This window comes from Anabrus simplex, chromosome 1 (assembly GCF_040414725.1).
Source record: "Anabrus simplex isolate iqAnaSimp1 chromosome 1, ASM4041472v1, whole genome shotgun sequence".
Taxonomy (NCBI): domain Eukaryota; kingdom Metazoa; phylum Arthropoda; class Insecta; order Orthoptera; family Tettigoniidae; genus Anabrus; species Anabrus simplex.
The window spans coordinates 1,797,495,583-1,797,521,286 of NC_090265.1; the positions used below are offsets into that span (position 1 = coordinate 1,797,495,583).

The 25,704-nt window shown below is 38.9% G+C and overlaps 1 protein-coding gene across 1 annotated transcript in view; it reads right to left on the reverse strand.

Annotated features, from left to right (window-relative positions):
- Nucleotides 1-207: 207 nt before the first annotated feature.
- mts (protein phosphatase 2 catalytic subunit mts) overlaps nt 208-25,704 on the reverse strand; it is a 55,685-nt gene continuing 30,188 nt past the window's right edge. Inside the window, exon 6 of the mRNA XM_067138571.2 lies at nt 208-553. Within this exon, the coding sequence (XP_066994672.1) occupies nt 481-553 (73 nt within the window). The 3' untranslated portion in view covers nt 208-480. The remainder of the gene's footprint in view (nt 554-25,704) is intronic.

The window sequence follows — 25,704 nt, forward strand, 5'->3', positions numbered from 1 at the left end:
GACAAACGGGTCTTGTGGCGTAATGGAAAGTATACGTTGACACAGTGGACAGGAGTTTAGTGTACAGAACTAGCCATTCATCACAGGTTACAAATCTAGCTCCAGCCTGCTAGATTATCCACGATGGGTATTTGACATCGTAACTAATGACATGGCAATCTCATTATTACAATTTCCAGACATGCATAGATGGAATCTCTTTCAACTTCCCTCAATAGTATGACCAGTGAATATTGCAACAAACAGTGTTGTTGATGCACAGACTCAACAGAATTTATAATACAGAGACTTTCTGTACTATGTTCTGGCACTCCAGTATAGCCCAAATTTCAGTTCTACGACTAAGGTAGGTGGTCCACAGAATGATACAGAGCAACACATTGAATTTCTCTTTATGGGTGAAAGGAGAAAGGGGACTTTAGAAAGAGGTGGGAGGATAGAAGAGTCAGCACTTGATGGCCAACAGCCGCTTCGGAAGGCTTACAAGAAGTAATCGGGAGTTCGTCTGGTTACATGTGGCTCCCCACGGCGTGGAGCTGGGTCGAACTGCAGGCTGGAACAAAACAATAAGAGAGAAGCTGTTGATAATAAAAGCTAACATGCACATCTGCCAATCTTCAAAAAGCAAAATCCAAGAGACTGGAGGGAGAATAACAGTTTTGTCAAAAACAATATCTTACATACTGTTTACTGTAAACACAGTGCACACAAAATAATTAAAATGTAAAAAATAAAAGAAGAAGTAAAACATGTACATCCCTTCTTACTGAAGGAAGATTCTCACCAGCAGCATCCCCCTGTGGGTGGGGGCGGTAGAATAACACCCACGGTATCCCCTGCCTGTTGTAAGAGGTGACTAAAAGGGGCCCCAGGGGCTCTGAACTTTGGAGGGAGGGTTGGCGACCATGGGGCCCTTAGCTGAGTCCTGGCATTACTTCCACTTACTTGTGCCAGGCTCCTCACTTTCAGCTATTCTATCCGACCACTCTTGGTCAACTCTTGTTTTTTTCCGACCCCGATGCCATTAGGTTTGCGAGGGCTAGGGAGTCTTTCATTTTCACGCCCTTCGTGGCTCTTGTCTTCCTTTGGCCGATTTTTCGAAGTGTCGGATGCCTTCCATTTTTCCCTCTGATTAGTGTTATAAAGAAGATGGTTGCCTAGTTGTACTTCCTCTTAAAACAATAATCACCACCATCACTAAACCACTGGTATTTTTAAAGAAAAGAAGGACCAAATTGTTATCCACCAGCACCTGGATCTTCTAGTTATTCACATACAACATGCATACCTATCAACTATTGAAAAGGGCTATCAGTAAAGCTCACGCGCGACAAAAATCCAACGATTTTCAAAGCACCCCTGCTTCACAATTAAGTATTTTTTTATTTTCCACCTAGGCGATACAATGATTGCTTAAGGCAATTTTTAATGGTCAAAAGTGGTACATGTTTCGTATATTATCAACATCTTCAGCCACATAACACTGTTTAGATGAAAAATATATAAATTGACAAAGTAATGCTTTAGAGGAAGTGTCCTTAAAATTATCAAATTATTTTTAAGGCATTCCTTCAAAAACACTATCTTTTGTCACTTTAGCTATTTTCATCTTTAAGTTGAGGTAGGTGTTAGCTTCTTTGCTTGCCTGGTTGGCATTAGGATTACATAAAATCAGCTTCATGGTCCGTATCGTACTTCAATAGATTCACAATGAAGTATTTTTTTAAAGGAAATAATAATACTTCTGGGCTACAAAATACAATAACTCATGCTTTAAACAGGATACTTCAATGATCATATCTACTTACATCATAGGCCAATGATTTGAGAATGAACATATCAAGAAGAAATCCATGTTAAACAGCAGCAGGGGTGGTGAATATTAGTTTGGAGCATATATAACAGGACTTCTTTGATAAATTAAGCACATATTAAATAATTGAAAAGGGCTTTACACAATAAAACTCGTTTAACGCAACACAGGCAAGAAATAATATAATACACACTGCAAATTACACGCTAGTTACACTTTAAAGTCATAGATGTGGCCTTTTTTGTTTCCTGCAAAAAGTCAGATATTAAAATCAGGACTATTACGCAGTACCATATGGCTGATAAAACAAGCATGAGGGAGTTTTTATTACGTAACTATGATCGGTGGAAAACGGTAAATAAAAATGTAAACAGACTCTGCGATGGGTTTAAAGCAATTGTTGAGGAATGTGAAAATAGGTTTGCACCTTTAAAGGTAGTAAGGAATGGTAAAGATCCACCTTATTATAACAGAGAAGTAAAGAGACTAAGACGGAGGTGCAGGTTGGAAAGAAATAGAGTTAGAAACAGCTGTGGAAGTAAGGAGAAATTGAAGGAACTTACAAGGAAATTGAATCTAGCATAGAAGTCAGCTAAGGATAACATGATGGCAAGCATAATTGGGGGTCATACAAATTTTAATGAAAAATGGGAGAGTATGTGTAGGTACTTTAAGGCAGAAACAGGTTCCAAGAAGGACATTCCAGGAATCATTAATGAACACGGGGAGTGTGTATGCGAGGATCTTCAAAAGGCAGAAGTATTCAGTCAGCAGTAAGTAAAGATTGTGGGTTACAAAGGATAATATCCAGATAGAGGAGGTGACTAAATTTATCTATGACAGCAATGACAGCTACAGTAAGATACAAAAGTTGAAAACTAGAAAAGCAGCTGGAAATGAAGTTTCGGGGGATATACTACCATATCTGAAGTACTTATCTGATTATTGTTTGCATAAAGGAACTTTACCAAATGAATGGAGAGTTGCTATAGTAGCCCCTGCGTATAAAGGAAAGGGCGATAGACATAAAGCTGAAAATTACAGGCCAGTCAGTTTGACATGCATTGCATGTAAGCTTTGGGAAAGGATTCTTTCTGATTACATAAGACATGTTTGCAAAATTAATAACTGGTTTGATAGAAGGCAGTTTGGGGTTACGAAAGGTTATTCCACTGAAGCTCAACTTGTAGGATTCCAGAAGATATAGCAGATATCCTGGATTCAGGAGGTCAATTGGATTGTATTGCGATTGACCTAAGGCATTTGATAGGGTAGATCATGGAAGACTACTGGCAAAAATGAATGCAATTGGACTTGACAAAAGAGTGAATGGGTGGCTCTGTTTCTAGAAAACAGAACTCAGAGAATTAGAGTAGGCGAAGCTTTATCTGTCCCTGTAATAATTAAGAGGGGAATTCCTCAAGTCAGTATTACTGGACCTTTATGTTTTCTTATCTATATATATAAAATAACTTGTCCTGACTGACTGATTCATCATCACCGAGCCAAAATTACTGGACATAAAGAAATGAAATTTTGGGCATAGATTCATATTAAGATGTAGGTGCTCGCTAAGAGAGGATTTTTGGATATTCCTTTGCTAACGAGGTGAAAAGGGGGTTGAAAGTTTAAAATGAGTGATTCTATATCTCACAACTTTAAAAGTTTAGACGTAAAAATTGGTATTTAGAATCTTCTTTAAAAACAAGGAAACACACATTTTTTTGTTTTCAGAAAATCCCAATAGGAGGGGTGAAAAACGGTGAAAAAGGGGTTGAATGCCTTTAATCCGGATATCTTCAGAAACTGAAGATATTACAGACCTGAAAATTGGTGCTTTTGATCTCTTTTAAAAATAAAGAAACACATATTTTTTTTTTGTTTTTGGAAAATCCAATTAATGGGAGGGTGAAAAGGGGGGAGAATTTTTAAAATGGGTGCATCATATCTCAAAACGTTTAAAGTTTACAGATGTAAAAGTTGGTATTTAGAGTCTTTATTAAAAATAAAGAAAAACTTATTTTTTTGTTTTCTGAAAATCCCAATAGGAAGGGTGGAAAAGGGGTTGAATGCCTTTAATGAGACTACTTATATTTCAGAACCTGAAGATATTACAGACTTGAAAATTGGTGTTTGGGTTCTCCTTTAAAAATAAAGAAACACGTATTTTTTGTCTTTGGAATACCAATTAATGGGGGGGGGGGTATTTTTTTAAAATGAGTGTATCTATATCTCAAAACTCTTAAAGTTTATAGATATAAAAATTGGTATTTAGAATCTCCTTTAAAAATAAACACGTATTTTTTGTTTTCGGAAAATCCCAATAGGAAGGCTGGAAAAAGGGTGAAAAAGGGGTTGAATGCCTTTAATGAGGCTACTTATATTTCAGAACCTGAAAATTGGTATTTGCGATCTACTTTAAAAATAAATAAACAGGTATTTTTCTGTTTTTGGAAAATCCAAATAATGGGGGTGAAAAGGCGGGTGAATATTTTAAAATGAGTGTATCTATATCTCAAATCTTTTAAAAGTTTATACATGTAAAAATTGGTATTTAGAATCTCCTTTAAAAATAAAGAAACACGTATTTTTTTGTTTTCGGAAAATCCCAATAGGAAGGGTGGAAAAAGGTGAAAAATGCCTTTAATGAGGCTACTTATATTTCAGAACCTGAAGATATTACAGACCTGAAAATTGGTGTTTGGTATCTCCTTTAAGAATAAAGAAACACGTATTTTTTGTTTTTGGAAAATCCAAATAATGAGGGGGCGGAGAAAAGCGGGGTGAATTTTTAAAATGAGTGTGTCTACATCTTGAAGCTTTAAAAGTTTACAGATGTAAAAATTGGTATTTAGAATCTCCTTTAAAAATAAAAGAGCACGTATTTATTTTTCTTCTGTAAATCCCAATAGGAGGGTTGTAAAAGGGTGAATAATGGGTTGAATGTTTTTAATGAGGATACATGTATCTCAGAAACTGAAGATATTACAGAACTGAACATTTGTATATGGGATCTCCTTTAAATATAAAGAAACACGTGTTTTTTTTGTTTTTGGAAAATCCAATTAATGGTGGTTAAACATGAGTGACAAATTGGGGTGAATTTTTTGAAAGCCTATATCTACAGAATATCTTATAAACGTAAAATGTTACAGACATAAAAAGTGGGTATTTGCAATCTCCTGTAAATGTAAAGAAACATAGGTGATTTGGGTTTGGAAACTCCACTTAAGGGGAACTAAAAAGGGGTGAATTTTTAAAATGAGAATTTCTACAGTATATCTAAAAAAAAATAACATGTTACAGAAGAGAAAATTGTATTTTTTATCCCTATTAAAAAAAGATAAGTGTATTTTTAGTTTTCGGAAATACCACTTGGGGGGGGGGGGGGTAAAATTGACTGAAAATGGTGTTGAATTCTTTTAATTAGGTTACTGATATCTCAAAAATGAAGATGTTGCAGACGTGAAATTTGATATTTGGAATCTGCTATAAAAGTAAAGAAACACGTATTCTCGGAAAATCCATTAAGGCGGGAAGCGGGGGTAAAGAATTGAAAAATTAATTGACTTAATTGTATTGTTGTTACAGACGTGAAAATTGGTATTTGGATCTGCTTTAGAAACAAAGAAAAACGCGTTTTGTGGGGGAAACAATCTTGGGGGGGCGGGAGTGAAAAGGAGTTGAATTTCTTTCATGAGGACACAAAAATCAAAAACTGAAGTAGTTAAAGTCGTGATAATTGGTACTTAGAAGACCCTTTACTATTAAAGAAAGAAGTATTTTTTGCCGGAAAATTCACAGGGGGCTGGGGGAGGAGAGTGAAAGGATGTAAAAAAAGTGAATTCTTTTTTATGGGGATACTTATATCTCAAAACTGAAGGTAACAGACGTGAACACTGGTGTGTGGAATCTTCATTAAACAAAGAAACACGGCTTCTTTTTTTGGGGGTGGGGGTAAATAAACTTAACCGCGGTGGGGTGCAAAAGGAGGTGAGACCAATTGATTTTAGTGTTCATAATGTACTTATAAGGAGCCTCCGTTGCTCAGGCGGCAGCCTCTCACAGCTGTGTTCCTTGGTTCAAATCCCGCTCACTTCGGATACTCCAGTTTTCCCTGCCATCATTCATTCCAGCAACACTGTCCAATATTTCATTTCATTTGTCTTTCATCTATCATTGCCCCAGATAAGTGCTTTGGCAGCCGGCACAAATCCTATTGTCGCCGCTAGGTGGGGGTTTATTCATTCCATTCCTGACCCTGTCGAATGACTGGAAACAGGCTGTAGATTTTCGATGTACTTATTCTGATCATAAACCGATCATTTTGAATCTTTCCTGGGTTCGTTTTCAACAGCCATCTTTTCCTTAGAACATTCTTAGATTACAGTAGATTCTCCTGGCATGTAAATAAAAATTTAAACACATTTTAAATAAACGATAGGAATGAGATTGACCGTCAAATTGTTCACCTCTATAATAAGGTCAATAATGCACGGAAGTATGTCATTCATATCGCCAAAAATCCCGCACACTTGCCTACGCGCGACAATGGTGCTGGTCACATTCTCAACAATGACAATGGCAGCACATGTAATTTACACACAAGTAGCCGTCTTGCATCTTGCTGTGGGGTCCAGAACATTTAATAATAATAATAATAATAATAATAATAATAATAATAATAATAATAATAATAATGTTCTGGACCGTCGTCAAATGTGTGGACCGCGCTGGAAACGGGTCCTGGCCGGGTAATGACTAAGAATGCAGTCCGGCCGCGTGTTCAGTATCGCTAAGGCACCCAAGACGACACCACGCCGTATCTCCTCAAGGATTTGATCCATATTAAAAACGCTTATAGGAAAATATGGCAAACATTTAGGGACCCAACTGACCGGGTGGAACACCTGGACCTAGCCCGGGAAGAACGAAATCGATTGCTGGAAAGGAAGATTGAAAAATGGGAGGAAACTTGCCGTAATCTATTAGAAAACGAGTCAGATCGCGAATTTTGGCTGATTCTCGCAGAAAACGAGTCAGATCGTAAATTTCGGCGGATTATATATCTATAATAATAAGCATTTGGTTATAAATTTCAGTATAATACCGTAGCGAAGCACGGGTATCTTGCTAGTATATATATATATCAATGATATGTGTAAAGAAGTGGAATCAGAGAAGGCTTTTTGCAGTTGATATTATTCTGTACAGAGTAATAAATGTTACAAGATTGTGAGCAACTGCAAAATGATCTTGATAATGTTGCGAGATGGACAGTAGGCAATGGTATGATGATAAATGGGGTTAAAAGTCAGGTTGTGAGTTTCACAAATAGGAAAAGTCCTCTCAGTTTTAATTACTGCGTTGAAGGGTTGAATGTTCCCTTTAGGGATTATTGTAAATACCCAGGTATTTCATTGGGGTGATCACAAACATGATTGTAAATAAGGGTACAGATCTCAGCACATGTTATGAGGGTATTGAGGGGTTGTAGTAAGGATGTAAAGGAGAGGGCATGTAAGTCTCTGGTAAGATCCCAACTAGAGTATGGTTCTAGTGTATGAGACTCTCACGAGGATTTCTTGATGCCAGAAATCAAAGAAAAGCAGCTCGATTCGTTCTGGACGATTTCTGAAAAAAGAGTAGAGTTACAAAAATGTTGCAAAGTTTGGGCTGGGAAGACTTGGGAGAAAGAGTAAACTGCTCGTAAATGGTGGCTCAAAACAGCAGCCGTCAAGTCTTGACTTTACAGTCATGTATTGAAAATCTAAACCGAGTTCTTGTTTTAGTCATTTGACTAAATATTCTCTCACAATCAGCATTGCTGTGTGGAACATCCGACATATCACAAGTTCAATTGTTGTATTGGCTCCTCTTGGTACAATACTATTTAGATACCACATTCTTCGGTAATTCAATTAAATATTTTGGAATGAATATATGTGAGGAACATTAAACTGTAAAACTGTTTGGTTCCTCAAATATGGGTATTATGCTGTATAACAACGAACGTAAAGTTTTATTTAAATTGGTTGTCAAACATTTAAAAAAAATATTTTCGTTAGACAACTCTGCGACAGAACTGTTTTACAGTTTTTGCAGAAGATCAAGGTACTGGTGAGTCACTAGACCTTTCCTAGGAAGTAGGGTTGCCAGATATTTGCAGTCACAGATACAGAGGATACCATTCACAAAAATTCTCCAGCAGTCACAGGAGATTTGTGGTCACTTCAGCAGGGAGTAGGTCTCATTAGCTTAATCTCGGGGCATATCCGCTAACCTGCCTGGGCTCCCGCTCGCTCCCTTCAAAGAAAATCATTCCTCTCTTGCGCGCATTATTTAGAGACAGCCACAAACACCATTCTATACTGAAACTTCCTAGTTGTGTGCTGTAATGGAGTTGACATTTACTAATAAAGCAAATCGTTGCACACATTACAATGGTTACACGTACAGAAAATATAGGGAAAGTCAGCATGGCATCGTCACCTGGGCATGTCTAAGTAGAAGAAAAGGTGTAAAGGCTGGCCGAGAACAAGAAGTGCAGAAATACTTCACACCATCTATCATCAGTGTGGATAACCTGAAGAAGCAACCTTCACATTGAAGAAGCAGGTTCAAGAGGCAAAGCAAAGAGCAAGAGAAGAAGCAACTCCACTGTCACAGATTTATGTGCAGGAGTTAGGTGATCTGCATAATAGGGGCTAAAATTCTGTCACTGGTATACCATCCAGAAGAAACTTTAAAACGAGCAATGCATCGGCAGTGAAGTCATGCACAAGGACTTCAAAGAAATGCTCTGATAATTCTTAATGAAGAGGCGTAGAAGATGAATAATGGCCGCCCGTTTCTTTCAGTTGATGGCGTGTCGTGAACGGCGGCTCACGACGCGTCTTCCGCGTATTAACGAGAGAGCGAACGGGTTCGAATGGGATTCGAATCCGCGAACTCCAGGGTAGAAAGCCTGTGATTTAAAAGTAGCAGGCATATGAACGCATGTATATATGAAGGGAAATGATAGAGTTTGTGTATATTCATAACTCATAATTCATAAATGACAGTAATAATAATAAGAGAAATAACAGAATATTTCAAAGAAGGATTTAGAATATTCGATGTTGCTTTGGGAGCTCGTAAGCCAAGAGCTTTGTGTATCAATATTGTGAAACATTGTGTAAGTCAAATACGCACTTCTTTTGGGTTAGAAATATACAGAGTCACGTGTAAGAGACGTAGAAACAGCTTCCAAATGTTCTAGAACAATGTGTGTAATGCAACGTGACAGGGTGGTTCCGTGCGCAACAACCAATCGGAGAACAGTGCAGTTGTGACGTGAAATAGTGACTTGTGGTGGTGGTGGTATATGAATCAGTAGGATTATTCGAGAAAGAATAGAAGAAACTATATGACTGGGTAACTTGTAAACAACAAGGCTTTTTGACTCACGACACTCAAAGAAGACTTTTGGACTAGCAGACCTCAAAGGAGGCTTTTCGACGGTAGGCAGTATCGCGCAGAAGAGTGAATAGTTAATTAGGGAGAACTGTTGGAGTACTGGTAGACTTAGCATTCAGTCGCAGACGCAGTAAAGTGATAGTAAGATAGAGGGGTATCAGGCTCTTGAACTGAGTGTGACTTGTTGCTGAACAATCACAAAGATTCTCCACACCGATTGTCAAAGTAGGTGTTGGAATATCAGCTTATAGACTAGCAGCTTAATTGTAATTGGGATAATTCACGTCGCCGCGAAGATTAACGAGTTCCAGGGATACCTACGCAGAAGAGGAGAAGACAAGAAGAGAAGAGTGAAGACGTTAGCTGTACAAGAATCAGCTATACTCCGTAGTTAAGTATTCAACAGTAAATATATGCATTATAAGTATTCTTGTGTGTACTAGGAACAAGACTTAAAGACATTCTCATAGATCTGAAGTTGAGAAGGGATTGAGAGTAAATGGTGTCAGAGATTTTATATTGTATGTATTATTGTATATATTGATGTGTGAATATCCTGGGTGTAGAATATAATTAGTGTTTAAACTTTGCCAAACTGACTATACGCTCCCAGAACTCCGAACCCAAGTCCTCAGCCTGTTGTACATCCCTTAGGGTCACGACAGGTGGACTTAAATATTTGGTGTGCAGATGAGGGGTAACAATTAATTTACGGGAAATTAATAGAAAATTCGGGTGTTAATTTGCAGTGAATGTATATAACTATAATTACGATCACTTTTAGCGCTGCTTAGTGATCAGGAATAAAGGTGAATAAATTTGTAATTGTATTTGATCACTGTTTCAGGTACTTTAAGAGGAAGGCAACGGGAAAGGAATTCAAATCGTTCGAGTCACTTGGAGGCAGAAAGCAGCAGTTACTCGGGAACAGTCAATCCAGCTCCGAGTCAAGTGATTAACCAGAGAGGGTGAGTCAAAAGCCAACTCATAATGGAGGGTTCAGATAGAAATGCTAGTCCTACCCCTAGTAACGCAGAAGTAATGCATGATGCAAGCGGAGTGCTGCATGGCCACTTTTTAACAGTAACAGAGGCTCTAAAACTCATAGGGGCTGAATTTGATGGCTTACACAAAGAAAGATTGCAAGAATTTTGTGAAAATGTTGAAATGGCAATAGGGTTAGTTAAGCCAGAAGAGCGCGAACTATTTGACAAATTAATACTCACTAAAATCACGAAAGATGCGCGTAGCAAACTACTGGTGAGGGCCGATATTGAAACGTGGAATGATATAAAGGGAGCTTTACACGAATACTATTCCGAGAGACGAACTGTAGACTTCTATGCATGTCAGTTGTTTGCCGCCAGACAAGGTAAGAACGAGAGTATCGCAGAGTGGGCCCATCGAGTTGACCGCATGGGAACCGAACTCCGGAACGCAATGGTCCAGGGTGAACCATTAGTTGCCAGAGAATACCAAATACGGGCGGTACGTAAGTTAGTAAAGGCTAGCTTTGTACAGGGTATCAGAGACGAGAGAATACAATCTCTCATTAAGAGCCGGGACGCACAAACATTAGAACAGGCGGTCAACATTGCCACAGAAGAGGAAACAGCGATAGTTTCCGCTCAGGCTAAGCAACAGCTCATGGGTCAGATAAGGGAACCAGCCGAAATGAGAGTGAAAGCACACACGTACTCAGACAGACACCGCGAATGACCGGGCAAACACCCCGTAAATTAACAAATAAGAGGGCGAACATTAGAGTGATATGCTATAATTGTAATTGTGAGGGGCATATAGCTAGGGACTGTAGAAAACAGAAAGCCACCAAGAAAGGTCCACCTACCTGCCAATATTGTCAGAAGGTAGGCCATATAGAAAAAGACTATAGAAAGAAAACTAGGGAAAAAGATGAGAATAAGTCACGAGAAATACACATTTGTGCAATAATCCGATGTTATAATTGTGGCAGGACGGGACACAAACAGTCCCATTGTCGCGAAAGGCCAAAGCAACTCAGGGAAAGAAAATGTTTCATTTGCGGACGAAAGGGTCATTTACAAAGAGTCTGTTGGTTCAAAGACCAAAAAGAGAATAGTGCAAAATCCAAACCTCGTGAGTACGCGAGAAGGGGACATGAAAGGGATAAACAGTACGCTGCTATTGGCTTTACGTCGCACCGACACAGATATGTCTTATGGCGACGATGGGACAGGAAAGGGCTTGGAGTGGAAAGGAAGCGGCCGTGGCCTTAATTAAGGTACAGCCCCAGCATTTGCCTGGTGTGAAAATGGGAAACCACGGAAAACCATTTTCAGGGCTGCCGACAGTGGGATTCGAACCTACTATCTCCCGAATACTGGATACTGGCCGCACTTAAGCGACTGCAGCTATCGAGCTCGGTGATAAACAGTACGTAGACGGGCTGAAACAGTATGCGAAAGGAAAAAGTCTTCATAATAAAGATTTAAACTAAACAGGGACCACCACAACGGGCCTAAGGATGAGTCCCAGCAAAGCAAAGGCCCATGTAGGAGCGCAACTCAGAAATGCGCAGATAAGTCGCGCAATTCCCCGCGACAGATTAGTAGAAACCAGTCCACTACAGAAAGGGATCAATCACGAAGGGAATATGATAGATCAGGTTCGATACTTGTGCACGCTAAAGAACGGGATAGACCTTTCAAATTTTTGATAGATACAGGGGCTGACATTAGCCTAATCCGGGAAAAGAGTATACCAAAGAAAGAGATTCACTATCGTAAACCGGTAGTAGAGCTCTCAGGCGTAACTGGGAAGACTTCACGCACTCGGGGATGTGTTATACTGCACATAGGGGACTCTTCCCCTGAATTTTATGTTGTCGGAGATGAATTTAGACTTTCGTCAGATGGCCTCATAGGGAGAGACCTTTTACAGCAGAGTATAATTAATTACAGAGATGGATATGTAGAAATTTTCGATCGAAGATACCCAATGGGTTTAAGTGTACATGAAATATGCCAAATAAGTGTCACCAACCGGGATAATTTGAGTGCATTAGAAGGCACAGTCGAAATTGGAATAGAAGGTCAGGAGAACCTGCTTCGATTCTTATTAGATACTGGGAGTGAAGTATCCCTTATAAAGAGACAGGTAGTGCCAAGGGAAGCCATGATCGCTAGGGAACCTGCCTCTAAATTAAAAGACATAGATTCAGAGAGAATCCGAACCAAGGGAACCGTACGACTTCCAATAGGGGAGTCAAACGCAGATTTTCATATAGCGGGTGACAACGTACAACTCAAGTATGACGGGATTATAGGCAGAAACATACTCAAAGATAGTATAATAAATTTCAGAGAAGGTTATGTCATATTAAAGGGTGAGCAACATCACATAATGATGAAAACTGCTCAGCTCCACACAATCTGTCTCAGGCCTAGAACAGAGACGATTATTGAAGTGAGAACGGACAAAAAAGTAGCAGAAGGTGTGATTGACAAAAAGGAAATTTTGCCAGGAGTATACATAGCGAGTTGCTTAACAAAGGCACGCAATCACAAAGCAATAGTGAGTGTGCTTAATACGAGGGAAACCGAAGTAAACTTCGAAAGCCCCATACTCCCTATACAAGAGCTTGAACCTATGACAATCTCAGAATGTATCGAACAAAAGAGAGTGAACCAAGTAACACAAGTAGAGCAGGAAAACGGGAAATCTCGAGAACAAAGAGTAATAGAACAATTAAGGGTCGACCATTTGGCACCTAAAGACCGAGAAGAGTTGTATGCTATCTGTGCAGCATATAATGATATTTTTCATTTAGAAGGGGATAAACTAACGTACACCGATCTGTTACAACACGAGATTAGAGTCAGGGAAGACCAACCTCCAATTAACGTGAGACCTTACAGGTTACCTGAGGCTCAAAAGGAGGAAATTCAAAGGCAAATTGACATGTTGGCGAATGAAATAATCGTACCTAGTAAAAGTGCATGGTCAGCGCCATTACTTCTCGTCCCCAAGAAATTGGACGCTTCAGGGAAACAGAAATACAGGGTGTGCATTGATTTTCGTGCTTTAAACAAGGTGACAATAGGGACAGTATTCCCAATACCTCTCATATCAGAGCTCTTAGATGCTTTAGGGAAAGCACGGTACTTTTCTACCATGGATCTCGCGTCAGGGTATCATCAGGTGCTAATAAGGCCAGAGGACCGTGAGAAAACGGCATTCTCAGCTTTAGGGAAACATTATGAGTATTTACGTTTGCCCATGGGATTGAAGGATTCGCCGAGTACTTTTATGAGGCTCATGACAACCGCCATGTCGGGCCTAAATGGTGTTAAATGTCTCATTTATATGGACGACATTTTGGTCTATGCTAGTTCCATAGAAGACCATAATCAGAGACTACGAGAAGTATTTCAAAGACTCAGGGAACACAGGCTAAAATTACAGCCAGATAAGTGCGAATTTTTGCGAACAGAGGTAGCATTCCTAGGTCATATCATTACCGAGCATGGAGTGCAACCAGATGAGCGAAAGATTGAGGCGGTAAAGAATTTTCCTAGGCCTCAAACCACAAAACAATTGAAGGGATTTCTAGGCTTAAGCGGGTACTATCGGAGATTTATTCCTGAATACAGTAAAATCGCAAAACCTCTGTACGAACTCCTTAAGAATAATGTCCCTTATGTATGGACAGACAAGCAGGAGGCAGCCTTCAATATTTTGAAGCAGAAGTTAACGGAGAAACCCATATTACAGTACCCAGATTTTGAGAAGCCATTCATTCTCACTACAGATGCAAGTGGCGAAGCCTTAGGCGCTATATTATCACAGGGAGAATTAGGGAAAGATTTACCAGTGGCATATGCAAGCAGAACTCTGAATAAAGCGGAGAGAAACTACTCAGAAAGAATTACTTGCAATTGTATGGGGTGTAAAGTATTTCAGGCCATACTTATTCGGGAAACACTTCACAGTAGTAACAGATCACAAGCCACTGAAGTGGGTATTTAATGTGCAAGACCCATCATCCAGGTTAATAAAATTCAGATTAAAGTTAGCCGAATATGATTTCACGATAGTGTACAAGACGGGCAAAACAAATAAGAATGCGGATGCATTGAGTAGAATTCCCATTGTACCTGAGAGAACGGTACAAGTGGTGAGTTCAGAGGGAACTACTCCCCAAGGGACAGGTGAAACAGGTGAAACCGAAAGAGTATATAAGGAGCGAAATGATCTCGTGGACGCGAAAGCAGAGAGGTCAGGAAAAGAGGTACGGATCGAAGACTCCGATTCCGAGGACGCAATAGCAGAGGAGAGTGAGTCCGAAGATGAAGGCGAAACACCTGTTAAAGAGCGAAAAGACTTAACTGAGGAGGAAAAGTTAGCAATATTGCGTGATGCCCATACGTCCCTTGTAGGCGGACACCAAGGGATCACAAGAACACTAGCACGTATTAAAGATGTTATACGGTGGCCAAATATGAAGAAAGATGTAGAAACATTTGTATGCTCTTGTCCTTCGTGTCAGAAAAACAAAATTACGGGTCCAGAGGTTAGAATGCCCATGATTTTAACAGACACACCGAGTCAAGTATTTGAGAAAGTAGCAATCGACGTCATAGGACCCCTACCGGTTACAGAGAGACAACACAAATATATACTTACCTGTCAAGACCAGCTGTCAAAATATTTAATTGCCAGTCCAATGGTCAATCAAGAAGCTGAGACGGTAGCAAAAACACTAGTAATGAATGTAATTGCCATATTCGGGATTCCAAGTAAAATTCTGACAGACATGGGAAGTAATTTCATGAGTCAAACTTTTAAGAGGTTATGTAAAATTTTGAGAATCGAAAAGATCCATACAACGGCATTCAGGCCGCAATCAAACGGGAGTATTGAGCGATCACACCGCGTGATCATAGAATATTTGCGTCATTACGTATGTAAAGAGCAGAATGACTGGGATGATTATCTACCAACAGCTACTTTTGTGTATAACACTTCTAAACACAGTAACACAGGGTTCACACCATATGAATTGATATTCGGGCGAAAGGCTAATATACCGGGAATTTTGCAGAGAAAACCAGAGCCTACTTATGAGTATCAGAATGTAATCGAAGGCCAAACCCGTAGATTACAGGAAAACCACGAGATCGCACGCAAAACTCTGATTCAGAGCAAGGAGCGGGAGAAACAAAATTATGACAGAAAACAACGGGAAATAGATTTTCAGGTAGGCGATAAGGTATTATTAAGAGATGAAACCTTGAGACGAGGGAGGTCATCAAAATTCGAACCACCATACAGAGGATCTTACGAAATATAGAGCGAATTAATGGTGTAAACTGCTTGTTGAAAATCAACAAGAAAGGTAAGCTAATCAAAATACACAAAAACCGCCTAAAACTTTATGTGTAGAGGGTCGAAGCACAGACCACAGGATGGAGGATCGCCCCGATTTAGGCCGCGGTAAGATGACACTTCTCCTTACTCCGACGTCGCTTAGGAAGTATCGATGATTGCTGGTAGGATTAGTTTGAAATATCCTGCCAAATCACGTCCTAAATTTCATGAGAAGTTTTTTAGAGATTCAAACCTAGATTACCCAGGGGATAAGAAATAATTGGTGGAGCAGAACACATTGTGTGTTATCGTGAAACTCTTCAGAAAGGTTATGGTCCGTGAGAGCCTAACCTAGTTGTCATCTCACACATCGGGATTCGAACCGAGAGTCCGATCTTATAGAGTGACGTTAGAGATAAACGAGGAGATATATTGATACAATATGTGCATGCGACAACGTGAACAGAGAGACCCAGTTTAACTAAAAGTGAAAAGTATAATAATAATAATAATAATAATAATAATAATAACAGAATACAGTGTTGAGTAGAGCGAAGGGATGTTTGGACTTGACCAGCTCAAGCTTACTTCACGGCACTCATCAGATAACAAAGCACTTAGCAAGGGACACTGTTAGAAACACGGCAACCAGGCCGCTACAGATAACAGGAAAGTGAATCTAATGAACCTCGAGCGAAAGTGTCCCTCAGTAGTTGCATATACGGAAGTAAAAATGATCTAATAACTAAACAGGGGTACACAAATTGGGAGAGCTATACGAAATATGGTGGTGGCTACACTTAACAAAACCATATACGGGATACGAACCCCAACACGGGAAACATTCATTAGGGTGATATCATGTGCATACCACATGACATGATGAACATAACTTGCATTAGAAATGAGTTACTATGAATTATTATAACAGTGTTTGAAACATATGTAATTGCAAATTTTTGCATAAATATAGTACTCCTACAGTACGGTACAACAGAGACTTTTCTTTGCAGGTCACCCGTAAGGAAACAAGAAGACACACACTACATTCAAGATGTATTGGATAATTTATGTAGTGCTTGTAGTATACTTTCAGGGAAAAGTAGTTGGAAATGGGATAGATTTTCAGATAACTCCGTATGAGAAAACCCCAGGGATATATTTTAAAGATGAGGGAAACGTACAATTGTCTACTACAGAATGGAGATTGATCACTTATGTCAATTTAAGTAAATTAGCAGAGGCATACACAGTAATTAGGAAGAACATACAGAAAACACAAGTGTTATGTTATCAATTACAGAGTGAATTGAATTTTACCTGCCAACACGAAGTGCAGATGGAGATTAATCGCTTACAGAGAGTACAGGAATTAAGGGACACTTTGAAACAATTTACTAAGAATACAGTGAAACGTGAAAAGAGAGGTTTATTTAATTTTATAGGCACATTATTGAAAACATTGTTCGGGACGCTGGATAGCGATGATGCTGAGATGTACCAGAATAAAATTTCAGAATTAGAGAAAGAACAGCTTTCAACACTTAAACTTGCGAAGGAACAACTTACGGTCACACGATCTACATTACAGTCATTGAACAATACTTTATATGATGTAACAGCTAATGAGCTAAAATTAAACAAGAATTTAGAACAGATAAAAGAGTTTTTGGGAAATGAAACAAGTCAATTAAACGCGAGTTCACTCAATTAGATATTGAGATTGCCATTAACCGACATTTCATAGAGATAGAGGACCTCATTTCACAGGTGTATGATCAATATAAGGTAATATCAGATGGAATAATGTATGCACAATTAGGGATTATTAATATGCAAATTTTGAGCCCTTCTGAGATTTTAAAAGCTTATAGGAAATCCCAACATCAATTTCCACAAGGGATGACCCTCCCTTTAGAGTTGGATATGGCTGGAGATTATTTAATTTACAGGATTGCAACTGTAAATGCATTCATAAATAAGAATATGTTGGTGTATGTAATTGAAATGCCTCTAAGTGACAAGAAAAACTTTCAGTTATATAAGATAATTCCTTTCCCTACGCTAATGAAAGACAGTGATGATAATGCAAATCATGATAATGTAAATATTGTAAAAGAATATGTTCATATCAGGGTAGAAAAAGACTTTGTTATTATTAACTCAGAGCAGCAGTTATATGCATATTTAAGTAAAGAACAAGTGAAAGACTGCAAACAAGTAGATGAAATTCACAAAGTGTGTACATCTAGTATTGTGTTAAAATTGGTACATGGACAAAAAGACTGCATTTTAACTTTATTGAAAGGGACAACAATAATGCCAAGTGAGTGTAATAAAAACATAATCAAAGTTAGTCAGCTTGTATGGTTACCTGTAAGTGACAATAAATATTTATATTTGACTCCATCACTTACAAGGATAACAGTAGTTTGTGAGGAAACACATAATGTAAATTTAGTAAATGTGGGTATAATTACAATGTATCAACCTTGTACAATTTACGGACCAGATAGTAAGATACGGTCCACAGGTAGTGTTAACACAACTTATAAGAAGTATATAATTCCTGACATTTTATTAGAATATGAATGTTGTGAATATCTTAATAGTGATATAAAACTAAATGACTTACCTGAGTTAAAAGAGGTACCACTACACAGTCTACTAACACATATAGACGATGTTAAAAATTCAGGAGTAAAAATTGAAGATGTGGAAAATTTAATATTGGAAAAGGAAGAGTTGTATACAAAGCAATTACTTGCTGATATCAATGTGTATAAAATCATAGTGTGGACGATAATGGCTATTGTGGCTCTAGTACTTTTGTTAACATGTTGCAAGTGTTGTCCTTGCTTTTCGGGAATTTTTCAGAAAAAGCACTGGGATCATGCTACTGCTTGCTGTACTCGAATTTGCTTTAAGCAGAAAATCATTAATGAGAATAGGGTTAAAGAAAGGTCATCAGATGATGACTTAGTGGTCCATTTTGAGAGACCAAGGTTAGCGAGTAGTCGCGCCAGTATACATGATTCAGAAGTCAGTGTAGTTGCAATTGAAAACATGGCAACAGTACAAACACCCAGTAGCTTGAGATATAAAGAGAAAAGTAGAGTTTAAAGATAATAATGCCACACAGGGGAAACATTCCACATCCAGAGAAAGTGTAAGCAAACACGAGTGTCTGACAGAAGTGTTTGCGTCAAGAGGACGCAAAGCACTTCTTCCCAGGCGGGGGAGGTGTCGTGAACGGCGGCTCACGACGCGTCTTCCGCGTATTAACGAGAGAGCGAACGGGTTCGAATGGGATTCGAATCCGCGAACTCCAGGGTAGAAAGCCTGTGATTTAAAAGTAGCAGGCATATGAACGCATGTATATATGAAGGGAAATGATAGGAGAGTTTGTGTATATTCATAACTCATAATTCATAAATGACAGTAATAATAATAATAAGAGAAATAACAGAATATTTCAAAGAAGGATTTAGAATATTCGATGTTGCTTTGGGAGCTCGTAAGCCAAGAGCTTTGTGTATCAATATTGTGAAACATTGTGTAAGTCAAATACGCACTTCTTTTGGGTTAGAAATATACAGAGTCACGTGTAAGAGACGTAGAAACAGCTTCCAAATGTTCTAGAACAATGTGTGTAATGCAACGTGACAGGGTGGTTCCGTGCGCAACAACCAATCGGAGAACAGTGCAGTTGTGACGTGAAATAGTGACTTGTGGTGGTGGTGGTATATGAATCAGTAGGATTATTCGAGAAAGAATAGAAGAAACTATATGACTGGGTAACTTGTAAACAACAAGGCTTTTTGACTCACGACACTCGAAGAAGACTTTTGGACTAGCAGACCTCAAAGGAGGCTTTTCGACGGTAGGCAGTATCGCGCAGAAGAGTGAATAGTTAATTAGGGAGAACTGTTGGAGTACTGGTAGACTTAGCATTCAGTCGCAGACGCAGTAAAGTGATAGTAAGATAGAGGGGTATCAGGCTCTTGAACTGAGTGTGACTTGTTGCTGAACAATCACAAAGATTCTCCACACCGATTGTCAAAGTAGGTGTTGGAATATCAGCTTATAGACTAGCAGCTTAATTGTAATTGGGATAATTCACGTCGCCGCGAAGATTAACGAGTTCCAGGGATACCTACGCAGAAGAGGAGAAGACAAGAAGAGAAGAGTGAAGACGTTAGCTGTACAAGAATCAGCTATACTCCGTAGTTAAGTATTCAACAGTAAATATATGCATTATAAGTATTCTTGTGTGTACTAGGAACAAGACTTAAAGACATTCTCATAGATCTGAAGTTGAGAAGGGATTGAGAGTAAATGGTGTCAGAGATTTTATATTGTATGTATTATTGTATATATTGATGTGTGAATATCCTGGGTGTAGAATATAATTAGTGTTTAAACTTTGCCAATCTGACTATACGCTCCCAGAACTCCGAACCCAAGTCCTCAGCCTGTTGTACATCCCTTAGGGTCACGACAGGCGGGATGGGAATTAATGGTAGGAAAAGCCTTAGGCATTGTGCGTGATTTTTTATGAATGGCATGTTCAAGAGTTGCAGCAAACAGTTCGCATTTCTGCCTAGCTTCGATAACAGCCCTTCGAGAAATATTTCTGTCAGCAGAGTTGTGGCTGCTGGGGGGGAGGGGGAAATAGCTCTGGAGGAAAGTACACGAACTTGGCCTGACGAGAACGAAGACATACGTCTCCACATCTTCATGCACGCTGCTTTAGAATTTTCAAATCCAGATGATGTCAATGAGAGATGGTTGGTGATCCATTCTCAAGCTACAGGAAAACTCGCCTGTGTTCTGTGTGTTAACCACATCACTTCAATGTAAGGGAAAAATGTAGAGAACACAGGTTCCCTTATACCAGAAAGTAGCAGATTGTCTTGGAATATCGTTAGTGAAGAGCTGCTTCAAAGGAGAATGATAGAAATTTATCATCCAGATCATGAAAGAAACAGTGTTTGAGGGCGGGGCATTCGAAAATCCAATTCGATGATTTTATTTAGGTCACAGTACGAAGAAATATAAGCCCCTAAACACGACCCAATGTGCAGATCGGATGGTGTGTAGGCTTGTCAGAACCGATCAGACCAATGTAACTCATACTGGGTGGTTGGTCGGGACGACCACACAATATCCCAACTCACTATTGCTCACTCTGCAAGTAGGGTGGTTGTGCGAGGGCTATGCCGAAAGGTTTTAGCGGAGTGTGAGAAAAACATTTTATTTGCAAAACAACAATTACAACCTTTCAAAATACTCTCCAGTAGCACGTATACATTTTTCCATTCTCAGAAACCACTTCGAAAACGTCTCAGGCCAACCTTCTACATCACTAAGTGCATTCTTGTACAATGCAATGGCCTCATCTGATGAAAACCACTGCCTACAAATGTTTCCTTGGTCTCAGGGAACAGAAAGAAGTCACATGGGGCCAGGTCAGGTGAATGGGTAGATGAGGTAACACCCACACTTTTTCATTTCCCAAAAAGTCCATTGTTCTAGTTGCCCTGTGCACAGATGCATTGTCGTGATGCAGCAGAAGGTGCCCACTCTTGGACTTTGTATGCTGTGACCTTCGTGTGGCGAGGACTTTGGGAAGAACCATTCATATACCATTCAGTATAGAATGTACGACATGTGTCCAAGGTCACAGAGGTAGGATACCCCATTTTCGCAAAAAATTAGTTGCCACCAGCACATTTTCAGAGCTCCAACTTTGAACTTTTGTGGGTGGTTCCTCTCCCCAGAAAGCACCACACAGAAGACTGTCTCTTCGTTTTTCAAGGTCGTAATGGTTTTATCAACTGTGATATTGTAGGTGTCTTAGGACTGACCTCCATTGAATTTTTCTAGCATGAAACGACACCAGTCGACTCTTGCCTCCTTTTGCTTTCTGTCATAGATTGTGGCACGCAATGAGCACATCTCTTGGTAAAGCCTAAATAATTGTGAACGAAGGTCTGTGCTGCTGTTGACCCAATGTTTAGGGTCTGTTCAATGTCACTGAATGTAAGAAGTGGATCTTCTTTGATGATTTCCCTCAAAGTATCAATGTTTTCCTGAGTCACAGCTGTTGCTGGGCGACAGGGATGAGGTTCATCTTCAATCAACTGCCGACCCCGTGAAAACTCGTGAAACCAATTTTCAACTGTGGCCCTAGAAGGGGAAGCCTCACCAAAAACACGCAGCAAAGAAGAATGGCATTCTTTGGCACGAATTCTTTTTATGATCATAAACCACCGCTGGAAGGGGTTGCGCACGTATGTTCCCAGGCCGAGAAACATCGCTCTTTCAAATGAAAAGAATCCCATTTTCCTCAGAATTATGGTTTATGGGCTGCTAAATGCTTTTGGCATAGTCTTCGTACAACTCTGGCCGATTTGTCATCAGCTGCCTTGTGGCCTTCCAGCAAGTGTGACATATAATTGAATGCAGAGAGTAGATCATTTCAATTACATTAGTGATTATTACAAAACCGATGATGTCGGAAAAGGGGAAAGAGGTATGGAAAGAGATTTTAGAACTATACAAAGATATGCCCTGTCTATGGGATACTTCCAGTTCCAATCATCTTAATAACGATATGTGCAATCAATTGTTAGAAAGTTTTCTAGAAAAACAAACTGGTCGAAGAGGATGTTTTAGAAAGGAATTTTATATTATATTTATATCGACACTACGATAAAAAGAAAATAATTTAGTCATATTTTCTCTGTAATAACCACTTATATATCATATCTGTGCTGGGAAACATTATGTATTATTTAATGTGGATTGCTTGAATGGTATGGAACAATTCTAAGCTGAAGAATATTGTACCTGATAGATTAAGATTTATTCACATGTAGATGGGTGAAGTTTTATATCACAAAGGCGGACATTTAACTTTGACGAATATTTTAAATTTAAGTGTAAACACTAATAATCATATCATACAACTTATTACTGGATCAAGCAATGATTTATACTCAGTCATGTTAACAGTAGACAATAGGTTAGTTATATAAGTGTAATCTAGTAGAATAAGAATGAAAATACAAGAATCACAAATGTTTTACCAACTCAATTCTAAAGTTTCAGTGTAGACTGTAAGTAAACATTGAGCATTCTAAGTCCAAGAACATTGTATTTTAACCAAATATATGTTATCCCTGTATAGAATAGTGGAATTTAAGTCTCAAATTCAGGTCATGTGACCATCTTCACTGAATTTAGTGATGTTTTAATTATATGTTATGTTAATATTAGATTATATGACCAGCTGAGGATGACCTCTAAAGAGGTCGAAACCGGTCATGTACATTCATAGGACAAAACAAAAGTACTGATTAGGTGGAAGCTTCCTATCCTTATATTTGTGAATATCAAATATCAATATGGACATGAAACGAATAGATTATGATAACAGCTGATGCAATATAACGGCGGCACACAGCTCTCGTAAAATGTAATACAGTACTAAGAAAATCACACGCGAATCACAGCGAAAACAAATTCACAAAACCTTCAAAGGAAGTATATGCACTTTCTAACAATATCAGACACTAAAACATGAATAGGTACATTATTAATAAAAGAAATTAAATATTCACGGCTAATGACTGGTATAGGAAGGAGGTTATGGCTGATCGAGACCACGGTGCCAATTTTTGCCGAGTCACATTCTTGCCACTTGTCTTTCACGAACTATGCTGGGGGATGAGAAGAACTATATACTAACCAACACACGGATGAAAATAAAATTACATCTACACTGAACACTATTAAACCTATACCACACATGCCGAGCGAGGTAGCTTAACCACGTGGTGATGTAGACAATACAGTTGGCAGCCAGGTTTCGAGATTGCGCTCAACCGATATAAATTGATATGAATGGCAGCTCGGGATTGGCCGGATCAAGACCGTATACATAAAAACAATACTTCAAGAACTCAAAATCTCCAAACGAACGAACAACTTTCATCTTACAATGTGATGTCACTTTATTTTAAATCTTGTTCGGCATTCAGAAATTTACATGTGATACTAGCTACTAGTCGTGCCTCAAAACTGCCGAACCCCTCATGTGAAAGATAATAGGTTGGAAACTCAATATGCGTGGCCCGAATGATGATGTGATGTATACACATTTACACAAGGCTTACCTACGTCAGCGCATTTAATAATAACAGTGAGCACTCGAATGAGTATTAAGTTTAAGTGAATTTCAAACTTTCCTGCATTCAGTCCGTGCTTTTTGTCTGTTTTTACATTTAATGAGGTAATTATCGCACACGCCATTACATAGTAAACAAACACAAGTCACCCACTGAGTTGTGGAATTTTGCCTATACGTATATTTTGTTGCGGAAGCAATGTATTTAAGTGATTAGAAAAGCTTGCCATTCCACAACAACACAGAATATTCAATACTAAGCATATCAAAACATTGAAAATTCGACTGATCACTGCCGCTACTGTTTGCTATAGGCTATCCATATAGCTATTGATGCTATCTGTTACTTCACATTCGAGATTACACTTGTTTTTTAATGTTTATTAGGATTTCTTTACAATTTATTCCTGGCATAAAAGACATGCCCGAGATTAATATTATAAAAACTGAAAAATGTGCTTTATTACATGGATAAATATGGTATGTCAATTTTATCTGGCAGAACAAATTTCCAGATTTATTTCTGAATTCCCTGACATTTCCCATTATTATCGAATTCCCTACATTTTCCAGATTCCCGGTTTTCTATACGGGTGGACACTCTGAATATGTACAGAAATTAATAGTAGTTATGCATTTTATTATCAGTTCAATATTAGCCTCATATTCTTGTTCCCGAATAATGAAAAACGTACAGTATCTCCAATAGTTTACTCCTAACTGCAAAACCCAGTTGTTATTAAGTACAAGTATTTTTGACATGTCTGTCAAATTATATCATACATACATTACATACATTATCATTATAGACTGTTATGCCTTTCAGCGTTCAGTCTGCAAGCCTCTGTGAATTTACTAAACGTCGCCACAATCCTCGATTTGCAACTAGTGTTGTGGCCTCATTTAGTTCTGTACCTCTAATATTTAAATCGTTAGAAGCTGAGTCTAACAATCGTCGCCTTAGTCTACCTCTACTTCTCTTACCCTCCATAGCAGAGTCCATTATTCTCCTAGGTAACCTATCCTCCTCCATTCGCCTCACGACACCACCACTGAATCCGGTTTACACGTACAGCTTCATCCATCGAGTTCATTCCTAAATTAGCCTTTATCTTCTCATTCCGAGTATGCCCTGCTACTGTTCCCACCTGTTTGTACCAGCAATCATTCTTGCTACTTTCATGTCTGTTACTTCTAACTTATGAATAAGATATCCTGAGTGCACCCAGCTTTCGCTCCCGTTAAGCAAAGTTGTGTTTTAAAAACAGACGATGTAAAGATAGTTTCGTCTGGGAGCTGACTTCCTTCTTACAGAATACTGTTGATCGCAACTGCGAGATCACTGCATTAGCTTTACGACACCTTGATTCAATCTCACTACATTACCATCCTGGGAGAACACACAACCTAAATACTTGAAATTATCGACCTGTTCTAGCTTTGTATCACCAATCTGACATTCAATTCTGTTGAATTTCTTACCTACTGACATCAATTTAGTCTACGAGAGGCTAATTTTCATACCATAATCATTGCACCTATTTTCAAGTTCCAAGATATTAGACTGCAGGCTTTCGGCACAGTCTGCCATTAAGACCAAGTCGCCAGCATAGGCCAGACTGCTTACTACATTTCTACCTAACTGAATCCCTCCCTGCCATTTGATACCTTTCAGCAGATGATCCATGTAAACTACGAACAGCAAAGGTGAAAGATTACAGCCTTGTCTAACCCCTGTAAGTACCCTGAACCAAGAACTCATTCTACCATCAATTCTCACTGAAGCCCAATTGTCAACATAAATGCCTTTGAATGATTTTAATAATCTACCTTTAATTCCATAGTCCCCCAGTATAGCGAACATCTTTTCCCTCGGTACCCTGTCATA